Source organism: Cydia fagiglandana, chromosome Z (genome assembly GCF_963556715.1).
Source record: "Cydia fagiglandana chromosome Z, ilCydFagi1.1, whole genome shotgun sequence".
Lineage (NCBI taxonomy): Eukaryota > Metazoa > Arthropoda > Insecta > Lepidoptera > Tortricidae > Cydia > Cydia fagiglandana.
Window position 1 is genome coordinate 11,030,899 of NC_085959.1, and position 19,487 is coordinate 11,050,385.

Below are 19,487 nucleotides of genomic sequence, written 5' to 3' on the forward strand. Positions count from 1 at the left end.
GTAGAGCAAACCCTACCACACCACACCACCTATCTATAATTCCACCAAGGTTATAGAAAATCGCAGCCAAATAACACTAGATTCTAATCTTAGTGTTCTGTTCCTCCCGGTGAGTAAGGTTGCCAGAGCTCAACGAGGGTCCAGATTTCAGGGTCGGCAACGCGCACGTAGCACCTCTGGAGTTGCTCCAATTTTAGGTTTTTTCACCACACCAGCTCGGAAAGGCTTACTTTGCACTTCAAAAACTGATAGCAAAGTTGCATTTTATTCACATGTGAGGCAAAGTAATCAAATGCAAATTTTGAGTTGTTTTCTTATATTTGCTGGTAGAATTGACTTTTAAATGATGATTTTGGATGATAAATATTTAGGTAATAACATTCATTTGGATTTTATTTGGTTTGATTTTGTTTGATGGGCGATTCTCAGAGATGACCTTCGGTGCCTGACTTCGGTGCCAATTTTTTTTTTTACTTATATGATATGCGACTTTATTTCCTTAAATCTACCCTTAATATAAAAAATATTGGTAGTGGAGGCCTCCATTAGAACCTTATAGTTTTCAAGACATTTGAGATTTAAAAAACACCGAAATCATGTGCAGGCACTGAAATCAATTTGCGTCACCGAATTCAATAATGCTTACACAAAAATCACATTTCAGTTTTATATCTCAATTATATTACATTTTAATCATATTTTTCATTCCTATTTGATGGTAAGCGATGTAACAAGGCTAATGATCTCAAAAGCTTCCATAGCTTTAACGTCTGGTTTAAAAAAACTTCTCAAAGTGAACTAGTGATTTTGTGTACCTACTATGACTTAATTTACTTACAAACATAATTTTACGTTTATACAACGTATCTTTCACTTTTTAGATATGATAAATTAGTACAACAAACTAGTTTACAAAGCAGGATTTGAATTCAGTGACCACCTTTTTGATATCGGTGGTCAAAAAATCCACCGAAACCAAGGAAATCAACACCAGCGATATCAAAATTAATCGCTTTTTAGCAATTACAGAAATAGCATGAATGATACCGAGGAGATGTAATAATGGTGGATTAACGTACTTTCAAGGATTTCTTAATCACTTGCATAACGATAATTACACTAAAACTTTCGGAGTAAATTGCACCACCGATCTCAAAAAAACATAGGACCAAACCCAACGAAGGACGGAGAAACGTTTAAAAAATCACTTTATTATACTGTGACTGTACCTCTACTTTATTCAACGGTTAAGGCACAACTAAAGCATACTATGTTTGACACACTGAGTTCCTGGTCTACAACTTTGAAGGAGTACCGACATGTTTTGCAAATTACACCGATATCAGTCACTAGCCCGGGACACATCGTAAATTTGCTTTTATTCAATGTGTTGAGCAAACACATTATTGTGATATAAAGAATATGATAAGCTAACTAATACCTTATGCGTGAATACCCATAATAACTCCAATGTAATGCCCCATCTTGAGTAATAATTTTTTGTTTCATAAAATCTGGGTGCGGGACACGCCCACCGAACATCATTTTTGGCATTTGAAATTTTTTTTCTTGTATTATATAAATAATAAATAAATAATTTGATAGTGTCCCAGACAGAATATAAGCTGAAGATCATGCCTAAATTAATTCAGATTTATTGAACAGTAAATTCAATCAATTACTGCCCCGGACACGTCAAAATGGCCCTCCTGAGAAATGCCCTGATATTTTACATTTAATATTTCCTTCGGGTTGGTGTGGTGAAAAATTTTGTGTTTCACTCGGGGGCAAATTCTGTTTAACCCTCGTGCTTTGAAACCCTCGCAACGCTCAAGATTCCATTTTTCGAACCACTCGCTACGCTCGTGGTTCAATTTGGAATCTTTCGCTTACTCGGGTATCAGTATTAGCACGAGCGGTTAAACAACAACTTTGCCCCCTAGTAAAACAAATAACTATTAATGGTTGCTACAAGATAATTTAATTATTTGAAGCCGTTATAATATTCACGTCATTTCCACTCATCCCGAATCAGAAAGCCTTATTAAATTGTCCCTGGAGGGCAAATGCGGTCGATGAGGTTGATCGTAGGTACCTACTTTATATCGAGAGAACTTTACCTAATCGTGTAGTCTTTAAGCAATGTCATCTGTTCGGAATTATAACTAGAAATTACTTTGAATAACTTAACGTGGTCCTCACATTGGATGCGGGTCCTCACGCAGTGTGCGAGCGGCATATGTACATGCGTAGCGCTGTTTCGCTTACACACCGGAGCGGCGTAGGGTTCCGCATCAGTGGGATAACCTCGTAAGTGCTCTGTTGTATTTTATTCTTCCGACGTGTGCCTTTTAGCAACAAAGTGCTGCGCCTTAATGCGTAAAGCTAACATGAAGCCAAAATCAAATGTAGTACCTATTTAAAACTAAGTACAGTGAAAAGGGGAACTATTTAAAAATAAGTACAGTGAAAAGTGGAAGGAGGCGGTGGAGGTAATTCAGTACTAAAGTGCTGCGCTCAGCAGGACTTCCAACTATATTTAGAGGTTTCTCACTTATCAAGGTCCCACTTGACCAAGTTTGACTGCACTTATGATAAAACTTTTTGGCCGACGATCACAGATTGTTTTACGTACGAGTGTACCACGTATGTACCGGAATAATCCAATCAACTTTGTTTATTCGGGTGAAAGGCACTACCTAATTCATCCCTTGGTTAACAATCTACTAAAAACAGAGGGTTAGGCCGCGCTAAGGTAATCTACAATGATACAATCACGGTCAATTTACAGCTGATAGCAAGATAAGTTTGCTGAACGCCAGTAGATATACGAGTAGTTACTATTTTTTCCAAATTATTCTCTTGGTTAAGGTTTGTCGTGTTATTCAGGCCCACGTTGTAGCGTATACCTATGCCGTAGGCCTGAATGTGAATAACTAAGTTAAGTATCTACTTTATGTATGTAATAAAATAATGATTAAGTACCTAATGTAGGTAATCAATATTAACGATTTCATGTAAAGGTGAGAACCTTGTAGACGCAGTGAATAAAAACTATTCCTTACGGAAGGTTTTTTTTTAAATAAAATTATAACATTTTAAATCAATAATGAAGTAGCTTTAGCCTCATCGAAATTCAGCGTGCAGGCACAAATTCGTAAATGAGAAAATAAAAACGCCTAATCAGAATTCTGGCCGGGCGGATTGAGCAATAAATATTAGCTCAGTCTTTAACAGTCGAAAAAAGGACCTATGTGTAACCAAACTCCTGCAAACTTACGCCCTTGCAGCCTACGGTCGACCGATCCTCATTTTATGGCCGATGTTCAAGAGTAGTCTCAGCGCGCTAGCAAAAATATTAGATATTATTAATTTAACGATGTTTGTCTCGGTGCTGAGTAATCGGTATGCTGGAGGTGTCTATTTAATTAATAAAACCGCACGAGTCGAAACAAAGCCTTGTCCTATCAATTTTTAAGGCTATAATCGCTTGCTCCGGGAGCCCCTCTTTTATAGGTAAGTAACCCGATTCAAAGTAACAAGTTCCAAATCGAATCCCCGGCAGTAAATCTTGCCAAACAAGTTGCCGACAAGCTTCCTTAAATCATGCGAATCTATTTGGCTCACGATATGAAAATATACATATGTGGAATCGATGAGATATTACCTACCAAATAGCAAAAGGTATTCCTGCAATCAAAATTCTTGAATTTTTTTCCATTTATGTTTAATATTCAGGTACTTTGAAGCGTTTAAATTATAGGGTCTCGAACATTGTGCTAGCGAATAATAAAATAATCAAACGAAAACCTGTCACTATTCCTTTCTGATACTGTAGTCAACACGCGTAGCAAAGAAAAAAATAGAATGTTTCTACTAAAGGGTCAAATACCTATCATTATTTATTATATTTATATCTTTTTTAATCGAAGAAAATAAGGGTAGCAAGCCGATTTCTTGATGTGGCAACACTGTGCAGCTACTGCCACTACGTTAAACTAAAGTGATTTAATATATTTAGAAAGCGTTTTGCAACACATCTGATCGACTACGAGATTCTTTCAAGCCTCTACCAATATTCGCAGTGTAACGGGCGTTTTACTTTTATGTACGTACCTATGTGAATAAATATATTTCACCATGTACAGATTATTTTTAGAATTGAAAGAGAAATTTCTTCATAACTGGCTCTTTTCAAATTCGATTTCGTATATTATTCCTTTGAAATAGGTACATCTAACGTTGAACACGTGAGAGTATGAGATTCATGAGGATTTACCAAATAGAAAGCAACCCACGGGGAATATCTTCATATTATTCACGTCTGTCACGTTTCGCCGAATTGATAAGAAAATAGGTAAGTCCTATGGAATGCGATAGACAATATGGTTGGTTATGATATGGATATGTTTAGACAATCGCCTAGTCAGCTAGAACCAAAAGAGGAAATAAGTCGAACTAAGTCTAGGTTGTGTTAAGTTATTCAGGGTTTTGTTTTGCATAAGTTGCAGCCAGAGTATTATTGTGATATGTTGTATTGTATCTATTTTGATATTCTCGTTTCTGAGAAACTCCGGCCTACCAAAATGCAAATAATAATTAAAATCGTGACATTATATTATAGGTTGACAACATACAGCCGATCATGTTCAAAAAATTCTCTGCCAGGACCATTTTATTTACATACATCTTAAAACCTTCTCCGCGGCAATTAGGATAGCTCGTAATTACGAGTAAGTACTTATAATATTTGCATGAAGTCTTTCGACTCCGTCTCGCAGAGAACGAGTTACGTACCTAGTGAATGTTTGTAGTAACCTATCTCACTTCTTAAGCGAAGCAAGGAGCAACATTCACTCAATTACGTTTCTATTTCACCTCTACCAATTTCATGAAAAATGCAATTTTGTTTGGACCTGTTTTTGATAAAATGCATCCAGGTCTACATACATCCAGATCGAGCATTAATTCCTCCATAAAACAGCTTTTAATATTGATGAAAACGGGATTCGATGTTATTTTCCCTTAGAATGAAATTGTGTTTGAATCTATGTAAATTGCAATTTATCACTATGTACTCGTATAATAGGTTTTAAAAATGAAATAATAATATTATCTGACATATAATCATGGTCTGATACATAAAAATATGAAGGTAAAAATAATAAATAAGCAAAGCATTAAAGCACATGCCACTTGCGTTGGGCATTCTGTCGACCTAACGGAAATAATGGAAATTCTACGAGAGTTTAGTAAATACAGTTAGACAGATACGAGTATAGTCGCACCAATAAAAGTCTGCAGCGGATTGGATAGCCCACGCAGTGTAAGTGTTATGTATACGTTATAATTTCATACAAGTATGACGTTTAAAATGACACTTGCACTGCGTGGGCTATCAAAATCTCTGCAGACTTTTTACGGTCTGACTATACATACATTTAATGCGCTATTGATTATAAATTATAAGTATGGTTAGACCGACGCTTCGACGTGTCGACGACCACTTTCTGCCTGTAATTCTTGTCGCCTACGTAGCGGGATAATTTACATAAGTAGTTTTATGTCAATGTAGCAAAAATAAAAAAATCAACGACCTCATCAATTCCAGGCAAAGTAGAAGTTTACGTAAAAGTCATTTTAGGCTAATAAGCATAAGTTTTTATGTTTCTACTTATATGTTGCATTGGATAAATTGTATTCTATAGGTACATATATTATATTGACTGTACTTATTCTTGACAGTGTTAAAATGAACCAAAAAAAAAACACTGCACGTCAGCCTTACTCTCAATACTATCATATCATTTCAAAACTTTCAACTATCCTAATAGTCTTTCCCATTGCCCATCGTATTTACATGCTTGTATACAAGTTGTTGTTTCAACCTTACCATGTACCATCCAATTTTCTCTTATACAAGTTTCGTCCCACAGTAAACGTCGTCAGGTATTAAAGTAGGCATCCGAGTGCTCATTACTATCTCAGTACATGTCATCCTAATTACCAAGAGAGGTAACAGCAGGGTGTTATTGGACATTAAAATGTCGTCCATGTCGAGCACTAGGACGTTTACCTTTACCTACATTTTTACTTCGCGTATTAATGCTAAGGTTTCAGAAACATATATTTACAAGTAAGCTCGGGGAGGTGGGTTTACAAGAAATCGTCGGCGGGCGGCACTCCGGCGGCGGACATCTTGCGGCGCTCCAGGCGCGCGCGCGACACGGGCCGGTGGAACTGCTCGCTGCGCCGGCGTCAGCGCTCCGGAGCGGGCGCTTCCGACTCCAACTCCATCCACAGGGAGCTGATTACGCGTGCTTCTGCACAAAACAATACATTGATACAGTTATCAAACGGGGTCCCTTTGTTTCCCATAAAGTTTTAAGTCATAATGTATTGTTTGTCATATTATCGTTAGTCATAAACCTGAAACCGATAACTTTTCAGGATTTTCGTAAGGTTATTCTATAGATAGGTTAGGTTAGGTTTGTTTTATGCCAATCCTGAAAATTTACGCGTTTCTGAGAAAAACCAATTATGACTAACGAAAATTCGGATAAACAATACTTTATGACTTAAAACTATTTGGGAAACAATAGAGACCCTTACCAAACAAGTGATGCATCTCTTTTAATTCACAGGGCTAAACTGAATACGGCCCATTAACTCGGAGTAATTAACAATGGAACCGTCATTAATAGGCGTTCCCCTCTGTCGAAAATAGGCGGCCAATGGTCAACCACATGTCAACCATATGTATGGACTGACGTTTTTCTGACATGACGTACCTATACATTTGATGTGCCCCTCCCCCGCAAAAACCGGCAGATTATTTTGTACCGAAAATGTTAGACATGGCGTCTCCGTTGGTTATATCCTCTAAGCCCATTAACTATAAGTAAATCAAAATGAATTGTCTCGTGAAGGATGGTCTGTTAATTAAAGGGTCGCGAATGCCAAGCTAAATGCACTACGGGATATTTTAATCACGCAAAGGTATCCACAAATACCCTGGACGCGCCAATACATATTTATTTCCCTATCGTACGAGTAGTGGAATTAAACTACGTGGTGATCTACATATGCTAAGTGACCTAAGTGTAATGATCACAAGCACTTGGCGCGGCGTACTTATGAGGCGTTAGGGAGTGATCAACACGGAACGGAAGACCGCCGAAAGTAAATAACGTGCTTTGAAAATTCTAGAAACTTCGACGAGTTCTTAAGGCAAATTTAGACTTAGGAAATTCCCCTTGGGTTATGTTCTTAAATTAACTTATACTTCCATGTAACAAGTTCAAACTTTAGAAATTACTCTTATGCATTGCTTCTTTGCAAATACACGATGTATCCAGGATGAAATTTAAAAGTAGGTACTAAATTATACTTCTTATAATTCTGAATCGGTAAACAAAAGCACAAGATCATTTTGTATTTAAAATAATAGTAAATTTCTTCTTACAGGTTGACGCATTAAATAGTAAAGTAATTAACTCCTGTAGGTAGGTATGTATTCACGTGATGGTGTGCTATGCGCGAGTGACAAAAAATACTTGAGTTAAACTGTATTGTTAGTATGACTCACGACAAACAGTTTAAAATGTTTAAATCCTCAACTTAATAAGTAAATACAAGAAAGTATACGCCAAAATTATAAGTCATAATTTGTACCTTAAATACTAACACAGAATGCTTAGTCAAAATGCCAACGCTACGGAGCGAACGATTGTCATCTTGGCTAGGCAAACGTCAGGCAACAAAATTCTTTTAAAAGATACGACTTTTAATTCAGCCCGTGAACAGATAACTTATCGGTGGCAAGTCAAAAGTAGACACGAATGTCATTATCATTAATATCATTATATTTTATTGTAAGAAAAAAAACTATTGGATGAATCCGTACCAGGGGTGCGAAACTCCTCCCTTCGGGCAAACTCAACTCCGTTCCGCTCAGCATTGCTCCGTCCGAGCAATTATAAGAGTTGACACAACTTTACGTTCCTTTGCGTGCACGACCGCAGATAAGATATTTAATGGCTTGAATTTTGACAAACCTAAATAACCGAAAGAGATAGTGCCATATATTAGAAAGTGACAGCATGATGCGACCCTGAACCGCTCTCAAACTTCGGTTTTGTAGGAAGTTTCCCTTCTGTACGGTAGTATTATATTATTAATTCTGTGTCCATACTTGTAATTCCCATTAAAATTGTAATTCTAGTCTACTTTTCGGGCGTAACTAATTCAGCATGACGTTGATGCTAATTAATCTACAAAACTGAAGGATGGTTGCCAGAATTAATAAAGACATTTGAAAAACGTTGGGCTCGTTCTACGTCTCCAAACCCGAGATGACAGGACCGTAATTTATTTATTCAATAAAATATGGACGAACTGTATCTTCATCATCTTTATTATACAATGAAATACAGTTAGGTATTTTACATAACAAACTCTTTTCATTACATTACAAATACCAATTTAAATGGTTGGTAAGATTTATTTTCTACCCTATAGTATGACAATAAACTGCCATGAGTTTAGAAACGGCAGGGCGTTTTATTCAGTGTCAAAAATAGAATTCCAATAATCCCATTATACGGCTATCAAGGCGTCGAAATAAAAGCTAGCAATACTCTTAACTGGCCATCGTTGGACCTTGTTTCAAAAGACATAAGGTGAACCGATGGACAGTTAAGAGTGTGGGCGATGGATGATGGTATCTGTAATTATGTAGAGTATCATATTACATGTTTCATATTTTTCCAACCATAGGAATTAAAAGTTATCTCATCGGCGATAAAGAACTCTATTAGTTCGTCATTGTTTTTGAGTTTTATTTTTCATTCTAATAGATTGTTTAAAATTTTAATATGTATGTACAGTCAGCCAAGAAAGTGGTCTACCACTGTTCGACTCTATCATCTGATTGATCGAGTCGAAAAGTGGTAGACCACTTTCTTGGCTGACCGTATCTACATTGTTCGAATCGAATTCGTGAAATTACGGTAGGTAATAAAAGAGCTGACACGTTCAACATAATTATATAAAGTCTAATTTAACTTACACATAATTAATTACATAGTATAATTACATCAAGTATTAACTATTAGTCAAACACGTTCGTTATCGCTTCCGGTGCAAAAGTGTCCATAATGCTCACAGCATTACCGCTGGATGGCTATGGACTAAAGTTTAATTAGAAAAACAAAAAAGTCGTCGCCACTCCAAAGAAAATATTTACCGTCCTAATTGTGGCAAATGAAGTCTCCCGGCAAATTATCACGTACAACTCGTAAAAAGAAAAATACTGCGTCTTTTGATCGGTGAAACGGACGCTTCAGTGGTTCCGAATTGGCGTCGTGGCTTAAGGGGAGCGCTCACAGACCAAAAAGAAACTAAAATGTTAGACTTATTTTCCTGTTTCGAGAGTCGGGTGACAAAGAGGCTTCATTAAGTTTTGAAGTTGGTTTTTCTTGCTCATCCGATATCAATTTAGAAAGAAAAGCAAAGCTAAGTATCCTATATCAATAAATTTGGGACCGAATGAAGAAATATTAAACGATGTACTACTGAACCTATCGTGAAATACGTACGTCGTATTATGTACGTTATAGTGTATTTTTTAAAGCTTTTGTAAAATGTAGTTTCGGGTAAAAAATGGAGAGCGCGCAATGTACTCTCGGGCGATTAATCCGACTGTCGAATGGTTTCACGGTCTGTGAACACCAACCCTTACTCGTCCAACACCCGATACACGAAAAAGAAAAATCTGCACGTTACCCAAGCGTGGATATCTATTTTGTATCGTAACGGAATATCGTACAATTTGCTAAAAGCCCACTTGGAGCAAAATCTTCAACACAACTTAAGGTCGCGCCATTTGTATAGTGATTTAGGTCCTTTTCGAAGTGATTGATCCCTACTAATCTCCAATGGGGCCTTGGTGCGAGTTAATATTATAGGTTGTTTTGAAAGTAAAGGGACAACTCCTTCAATGTTGGTACCAGAGGGATGATTGTATGGATCAGGTTAATCGTTAATCTTTGGTTAATCGTTGTCTGTTGAGATTAGAGTATTGCATTATTAACTCGTTCGCGTCTTTCCTGAAAACATTGCAAAGTTAAGACAATCTAACGCTTTGACGCTGCACCTTTACAGACGTCACCCATTATTTCAATACTTGAGACTCAAATCGGATGCACTCCTTAGTTTCTTGGTCTCGTGTATTAGTCTGTAATATTCTAATTTATCATTTTTTACTCTCCCAGTATCTAATTGGTCATTTAAATATGTCGCTAAAATATGTTACTAAATATTTTAACGAAAGCATTGGGATCGCCCGCTCAGCAGATCACGCACGTACCTAATCCCGCACTAATAGCACCAAATTGGAAATTGAATTGTTTGTTTTCTCAGTGGACGTAGGTGGATGTATACAGTACACCACAAGGGGAAAGCGGGATTCATTCGAATCTATTGTTGTTTCGTGATGTAATGAGGTAAAGAAATGGCGATAAGACGACGCAAACCTGAGGGCTATTTTCAATTTTGTTTCTTTTTAGGGTTCCAAGTCATGTATAACCCGAGCATAAAACTACACATTTTATGTAATTTACACTCAAGATCTAAAAGATAAGCGGCTTTATTCCATGCTTAAGTTACTGTTGTTTTATTTCATAAAGCAATCTTCGTTCAATAACATTTGGATGACAACTGCAGCTGCATTCCTGTTGCGGCATTACTGCTATGGAACAGATTATCTAGCTCCTCACCAGCTCCATCACATAATGCACAGTTGAGTTGTGGCTGTGTAATATACGATATCAGCACTTTCAACATAACCTCTGTCTCTTTTCCTCTTAATGTTAGTGATACGCAGAGACGATGCAACATTGCCATAAAAGCTATTTTATCCAAGCGGCGAGGATAGTTAGTTAACTCGTTTAAGACCATTGTATAATCTCCTGGACCTCTATTCGACAAGCAACGTTTGTCGCGTTGTTCTCCAGTTGCTGTGGGGGCATCATAAGTACTCGAATACGTACACATGTCAAAATTTGACATCAGCAATCCACAGTTAGATGACAACCAAACCAAACCCAATCACCCCGGTTTAGAGTTGAGTTTTGGTTGTACCAAATGATATTATCCACAGTGGATCGAATCAACACTTGATAGAATCAACATGCAATAAAATCAACTGTTGATTGACGTGGATGCGAAATCAGTTGTAGGTACATGTTGAATTTGGCCCCTGCTTGTTAGGGTGGCTTTTGTTTTCTACTATAAGTAAGTAATTCTTAAATAAGTAAAGGGCCCCTGTTTCGGCAGGTTAAGGCTCTTGAGAGTGAGTTGAGAGTTTGTGTATTTTTTTTAATATTACTAAGCATATCAATACCTTGAAAGCTTTTGAATATGTTATATTAGTTCTTTGTTAATAATTTAATGTATAAACTGTAGGGTTTTAGTTGAAACTTTTTTTTACATGAATTTTTTCGTGAACCTCTTATTTGGCTCCCATTTCGTGATACAAATTTAGGTCAGCTCCTAAATTCGTGAATTCGTGTCCCCTGTTTCGGCATAAAGTTTTCTTAGAGTAATTGGTGATAAATTGATAATTTGCTGATAATCATTTTAAATATTTAACGGTCTTACCTACTTACGAATAATTGTAAGGTCAAATTAAAAATAATTATAAAAAAAAAGGTTAAATTGAGAGCTAGCTTAAAGTTTTATGTACTCGTCGACTTTAATGGTTGAATTAAGACTTAGGTAAACCATATTGGTACTTTAATACTTGATTAAAAGTCAAACTATTTAATTTAAATAAAAAAAATATAATTAAAAAAATAAAAAATAATTAAAAATAATAATTATTTACAAAAAATATTTTACTATCTTATACGTTAAAAATAAACATACACAAAAATAAATCAAATTTCAATAATAAATAAAATTGTGCTAGTAGTTAATATGAGAATATACGTGGAACATACCTTAAAATTTTTAACTCGGGTCATATTCAAACTCGTTTTATGAGAATTCTAGTGAAAAAAACATATACCGAATTTCGCTCATACGAAACTTAAATACATTAATTGTTTTCTAATTTATTTTTTTAATTATCTTCGTTGTTATATTTAAAAACAAGCACTCAAGATGTATCTAGAAAATCCTTGATTCGTTAGTGGCACGAAATAGGAGACACACGTAAGATAAAATGACCGCTATTTCGTGAGTCGATTTATTGCAATTTTAAGTTATTTCTATGCATATATTCAATCTTTTTTCTTATCAAATCAATTACTAAGGAACCCACAGAAACACTCCCAAAAACTTTTATTCGAATGGGTTTAGCTTTTCCTTCCTATAAGCTTAACAAGTGAGAGCGCGCACCTTACGCCTAAAAAAAGTGCACGCATACAACACAGCTATTCGCGGCCGTCTGACAGTTTCGACCGTCGTATTACTCTTAGTTTAATCACTAAAATATTGGTTATCATTTTATTGAAGAGATTAAATAATACAGATTTTTTTCATATGTATAATTTGAATAAAATATATTTGAATTCCTTATTATTTGCGCCAGAAAAAAAACTAACGAAATAACGTACTAACACGAACTTGGGGCCGTTTACCTTAGTGCTCAGATTTTCTTTAGATTAAATATTCAAGAGGGAAGGGGGATCTTCAGTTATCTTTAGTGGATTTGCTTTGTTGGTATGGGACGCACGTGGCTGGTTTTTTTAACGTGAGCAACGCCGTAGATTAACTAAACCAATATGTTTTAAATCCACGTCGCTTCTTCCATCCATCAGTCCATTTCATCCGTCGTTTGCGTCAATTCTTGTGGGATTAAGGTGTACGTGCTATTCGAATCAGACTAGCACTTATAAAAGTGTGATGAATCAAAGTCCTGGGTACAATTAATTACTTTTATTCTGCTCCAAGTTCTTACTTCAACACTTTCGACATTCTTAACTTAACACGCAGTAAGCCTTCCTACTCAATGTTACCGGTTCAAGCGCCAAAGCGAGAATGCCCCTTCCATCCCATGGTACGTTACATTTATACTTTTTCATCATTTTAATTGGTGGGTAGGAGAGAAGGGTCATTTTCGCGACTACCGACAGATTAATTAACAAATGTTTGGGTAAACACAAATCACATTTCTAATCACTACCCACTGAATGCCATAAGTTTAACATAACTCACATAAAATAATTATAATTTATTCTTGAAATCTTATGAAATATCACACTCGGCCATCCGACTGCGTGCTACCTCCGGTGCACGATCAACAATAATATCACACTCGGCCGTGTTGCCCAATATCTTTTCAATCCTATTATAGTTAGTCTGTTTGTACAATACCAGTACTCTTCATTGTACACCAGAATACAATAAAATAATACAAAGAATTACAGCAACTCTAGTAGAGGTAAACTTCAAATTATTTAATTTACTCATGGTATCAGGTATTGCAGATGGAAACTGTATTCATTCTTCAGATTAGTATTGCTGTTACATAAAAAGGAATACCTATTTAAATACCTACTTATACTACTGATCATGTTAACGTTCACGAAATACATCGTTCACACTGTCAACCCCATACGATTTGTTAATTTAGCTAATTACACGCAGGATTGCAGACAATATTAGCGGCACGTAGTTGTAGAATAAGCCCAAATTTTATTGCATTGATTTTAGCACTGTAACATACTTATAAGTTCTACTTATAACAAACATGGCACGAGCAATAAAATTAGCCTGATATATCAGAATAAGAAGAAAGACAACTACCACAGCATAAGCAATAATAACTGACATCAATAATCAAATTTGTAGACCTTTTATGGTAAATGTAGGAACTGTTTATGGGAAGCTATGTAATTACATTAATGGCTTAATCAGGTTTGTAATTAACAGTTGCAATTATATAATGTTTTCTCTCTGAAATCAAACATTTTTTTTTCAAATTACAATACTAGTTACATGCTTGATGACGTCCTCCACTGTAGGTCCTTCTTGAGCGTCGCCTTGACTCCCGCGGTCCTTCTTCGTACGGGTCATCTGAGCGAGGCCCTCGTCGTCAGCGCCTGCTGTGGTGACGACATCTGTCTTCAGGCCCCTCACGCTCGGCTGTCGCAGTGCACAGCGTCCTCTGTGGTAGACCGTCGCTGACCTCCAGCGTCTACCGCGACTCTGCATAAGTCTTGCTCGTGACGGCAGTCTAGGTGATCTCGGGGTGTCAATATCGGAATCCATTTTACCCTGTAATTAAATTTCAGTGCGCTGCATGATTGGTCGTTAAACTTTCATTCACCCTACAACATGGCCGCACTCATAAACAGCACATCTACATGGCTGTAAACTCTAGCAGCACACTACATGGCTACACTCATAAACAGCACACCTACATGGCTGAAGACTCTAGCAGCACACTACATGGCTACACTCATAAACAGCACACCTACATGGCTGAAGACTCTAGCAGCACACTACATGGCTACACTCATAAACAGCACACCTACATGGCTGTAGACTCTAGCAGCGCACTACATGGCCACATTCATAATCAGCTCTATAGACTATTCAGACAATTCGTAATATATACTCATATTTAAACTCTAACTCTTCTAACTCTTATTTAAACTCAAACTCTTCTAACTCTTATTTAAACTCAAACTCTTCTAACTCTTATTTAAACTCAAACTCTTCTAACTCTTATTTAGACTCAAACTCTTCTAACTCTTATTTAGACTCAAACTCTTCTAACTCTTATTTAAACTCAAACTCTTCTAACTCTTATTTAGACTCAAACTCTTCTAACTCTTATTTAAACTCAAACTCTTCTAACTCTTATTTAAACTCAAACTCTTCTAACTCTTATTTAAACTCAAACTCTTCTAACTCTTATTTAGACTCAAACTCTTCTAACTCTTATTTAAACTCAAACTCTTCTAACTCTTATTTAAACTCAAACTCTTCTAACTCTTATTTAAACTCAAACTCTTCTAACTCTTATTTAGACTCAAACTCTTCTAACTCTTATTTAGACTCAAACTCTTCTAACTCTTATTTAGACTCAAACTCTTATAACTCTTATTTAGACTCACTCTTATTTAGACTCATACTCTTATTTAGACTCATACTTTTATTTAGACTCATACTCTTATTTAGACTCATACTCTTATTTAGACTCAAACTCTTATTTAGACTCAAACTCTTATTTAGACTCAAACTCTTATTTAGACTCAAACTCTTATTTAGACTCAAACTCTTATTTAGACTCAAACTCTTATTTAGACTCAAACTCTTATTTAGACTCAAACTCGTATTTAGACTCAAACTCGTATTTAGACTCAAACTCGTATTTAGACTCAAACTCGTATTTAGACTCAAACTCGTATTTAGACTCAAACTCGTATTTAGACTCAAACTCGTATTTAGACTCAAACTCGTATTTAGACTCAAACTCGTATTTAGACTCAAACTCGTATTTAGACTCAAACTCGTATTTAGACTCAAACTCGTATTTAGACTCTAAACTCGTATTTAGACTCAAACTCGTATTAAACTCAAACTCGTATTAAGCTCAAACTCGTATTAAGCTCAAACTCGTATTAAGCTCAAACTCGTATTAAACTCAAACTCGTATTAAACTCAAACTCGTATTAAACTCAAACTCGTATTAAACTCAAACTCGTATTAAACTCAAACTCGTATTAAACTCAAACTCGTATTAAACTCAAACTCGTATTAAACTCAAACTCGTATTAAACTCAAACTCGTATTAAACTCAAACTCGTATTAAACTCAAACTCGTATTAAACTCAAACTCGTATTAAACTCAAACACGTATTAAACTCAAACTCGTATTAAACTCAAACTCGTATTAAACTCAAACTCGTATTAAACTCAAACTCGTATTAAACTCAAACTCGTATTAAACCCAAACTCGTATTAAACCCAAACTCGTATTAAACCCAAACTCGTATTAAACCCAAACTCGTATTAAACCCAAACTCGTATTAAACCCAAACTCGTATTAAACCCAAACTCGTATTAAACCCAAACTCGTATTAAACCCAAACTCGTATTAAACCCAAACTCGTATTAAACCCAAACTCGTATTAAACCCAAACTCGTATTAAACCCAAACTCGTATTAAACCCAAACTCGTATTAAACCCAAACTCGTATTAAACTCAAACTAGTATTAAACTCAAACTCGTATTAAACTCAAACTCGTATTAAACTCAAACTCGTATTAAATTCAAACTTTAATGGATTCTCTGGTAGCACACTACATGGCCACACTCAAACAGCACATCTACATGGCTGTAAACATTAGACCCGGTTATATGATACCACCTACATGATATCTACAGTATGTAAACTTACTAAAACCATTTACTCAACCCCGTTAATGAATAGGTCACACTGAGCAACTTTTACTATGGCACCATCCCCGAAATCGCAAAAAAGAAATTGATTCTCCCATAGAAAAATTCAATGCTAGACCAGCAAAATGTATGAAACAACCAAATTTTTTTTCGCGATTTCGGGGTCGGTGCCCTAATAAAAGTTGCTCAGTGTGATCTACACATTAACGGGTTTGAGTAAATGGTTTTAGTAAGTTTACATACTGTATAGAACCATTAGAGTCTGACTATAGTACACCACATACATGGTGACTAACTACATGCTAACTACACTCTTACCCACATACATAGGTAACTAAACATTAGACCCGGTTATATGATACCACCTATATGATATCTATAGAACCATTAAAGTCTAGTACACCACATACATAGGTAACTAAACATTAGACCCGCCGGTTATATGATACCACATACATGATATCTAGAACCATTAGTGTCCGACTATAGTACACCACATACATGGTGACTAACTACATGCTAACTACACTCTTACCCACATACATAGGTAACTAAACATTAGACTCGGTTATATGATACCACCTACATGATATCTAGAACCATTACAGTCCGGCCATAGTACACCACATACATGATGACTACTACCTACATGATATCTTTTGAGACACCCTTCATTCATTCAAAAACTAACCAGAGGCGTTTATCAGTAAGTATTTCATATGCTTACTAGGAAATTCCAACCTTGATTCTTATTTTGTAAATGGTAAGAACGAAATAAAATCATTTTCATTTTTTTTTTGTCAAGCACGACTTGCTATTGGATCATTTAGCTCATATTAAACATACCTACTAGGTATTTAATAGATTAGGTTCAGTATTCGAAACTCAAATATAGGATGTACATGTGTATGTACACACTTTCATCTAACGACAGTACGTATTTCAACTAAATCTGCACAACAACCGATAACTTTGTGCATATCTCTTTACAATATGGTCATATTAAAATTTAAAAACCACTCAGTTAAATAAAATTGTTACTTTAACGACAATAAACGTACTTGCTTTTAATGGTACATGTACAGATGTATTTTAATTGCTAACGGATCGGATTCATTAAAATTTATTCAAATCGTATCCATTGTATTCAAGTTCGCTAAACACTGATAATAACCTACTACTGCCCTGTACACACTAATCGTAACATGACTCTTGTAAAAAGTTAGGTTTTCGACTCGCAATCGCTATCAATTTTGATTACCAGCAGAGTCATAAATTACGTAACAAATCTACATTCGTTACTTCAACTTGACCATGATTGCGTATCTGCATATTATTAATCAGGTTTCAAGATTATAAGCATTACAACTTAAAACTGTCTACCATAAAGTCAAGAGTATATAAAATATGTATATGTAGATATACTAGGTACTCACACGTTCTGTTCCTTTTATGGGCGCCGTTTACCAACACTTCTGACTTGTGATGAATCAAAGTCCTGGGTACAATTAATTACTTTTATTCTGCTCCAAGTTCTTACTTCAACACTTTCGACATTCTTAACTTAACACGCAGTAAGCCTTCCTACTCAATGTTACCGGTTCAAGCGCCAAAGCGAGAATGCCCCTTCCATCCCATGGTACGTTACATTTATACTTTTTCATCATTTTAATTGGTGGGTAGGAGAGAAGGGTCATTTTCGCGACTACCGACAGATTAATTAACAAATGTTTGGGTAAACACAAATCACATTTCTAATCACTACCCACTGAATGCCATAAGTTTAACATAACTCACATAAAATAATTATAATTTATTCTTGAAATCTTATGAAATATCACAAAAGTATGTAGATCTTAGGTCTGACGGATCTTCTTTCCAATTAGGATCCTAATTTCAAACTCATGTGGAGGTGATGCATTTTAAATTTGGTTGTAAAACATGTAAACTAATACTAAACATCTAAAATTACTTGAAGAATCGGAACTGTCTAGTTTCTAGGTACGTACCTACAGTTGGTCAATGTTTAGTTTTCCATAACGTGTTCACAAAGGCGGCCCTCAAAGCGTGGGGTATGATGGGCAAGGTTATAGAGCAGTAATTAAGGCGGACTTGTTTGCGCTGCCACTGAAACTTTATCAAACTTGTGCTGAAAACTGTGTAAATTCTCGAGTGCGCTAATGACGTATTTGATTGAGAATGTATACAGGTTGGTGCGCGAGAATATCCCTGAATATGTTTTATGGCTGAGCTTTGTGGCAATTACCCACCCGCGTGGGCTCCTGTAGCAATAGGAATAATAGATGCGAATAACGAGGAAGTCGCTAAGAAAAATCTCGCTCATCGCTACTAAATTCTATTTGATCGACGCCGGTCGGACAGCTGGCTAAGATTGCATCATACACGTTCCTTCCGGAGGGATGGCGTCAATAGCCGGTTCCCACGGGGCCATCTATTTTAAGGCAATTGAGCGCTATATCCTACAAAGGGAATAATTCTCATTGGTAACCCGAGCGCGGCAGTATAGAGTTCTTTAGCGTGCTTAAATTTTAAGTAGGTATACAATTGTCCTTAGTGGTTTGGTTAGAGCAGAAGTAAGACTTAAACAGGTAACATTTTTTTTACACATATTCTTAACCCCTGACCCTCATCCTCTTTTTGTTTTGCATCAAGTCAGGGTCCATTCTGTATAGAGGTTCGACTCGGTAAGCGAATTGGAATGACACCTGAAGGCTTATGATCCACATACCCGGGTTCATGTTATTTATCGCTGTGGATTAAACATACCTATGTCACGTCGCTCTCGCACTTAGGATTGTGAGACGTGTCGTGACGGAATTTATCGTATCCACAGCAGTAAGCTTTGATACTGGCTGGCTTTGATACCTACTTCCTTACTGGCTTCAACTATAGCTATTTTAAAGTAACACCAAAATAACTGGCAGTTTAATTCAAATTATATATGTTTATTTTCCGTGTCTTTTGATGTCTCTCGTATGATATATTTCAGTATTTTATTTAGAGTTCAAACTACATATAATCTGCTAATTCCTTTCCTATAGTCTGTATA

The 19,487-nt window shown here is 36.0% G+C and overlaps 1 protein-coding gene and 1 long non-coding RNA gene across 2 annotated transcripts in view; both read right to left on the reverse strand.

The window, feature by feature from the left end:
* Positions 1-19,487, reverse strand: part of LOC134678332 (uncharacterized) — a 381,674-nt gene that overhangs the window by 97,306 nt on the left and 264,881 nt on the right. The window lies entirely within an intron of this gene.
* Positions 6,149-19,487, reverse strand: part of LOC134678322 (uncharacterized) — a 113,082-nt gene continuing 99,743 nt past the window's right edge. The window contains exon 11 of the mRNA XM_063536850.1: positions 6,149-6,323. Within this exon, the coding sequence (XP_063392920.1) occupies positions 6,259-6,323 (65 nt within the window). The 3' untranslated portion in view covers positions 6,149-6,258. The remainder of the gene's footprint in view (positions 6,324-19,487) is intronic.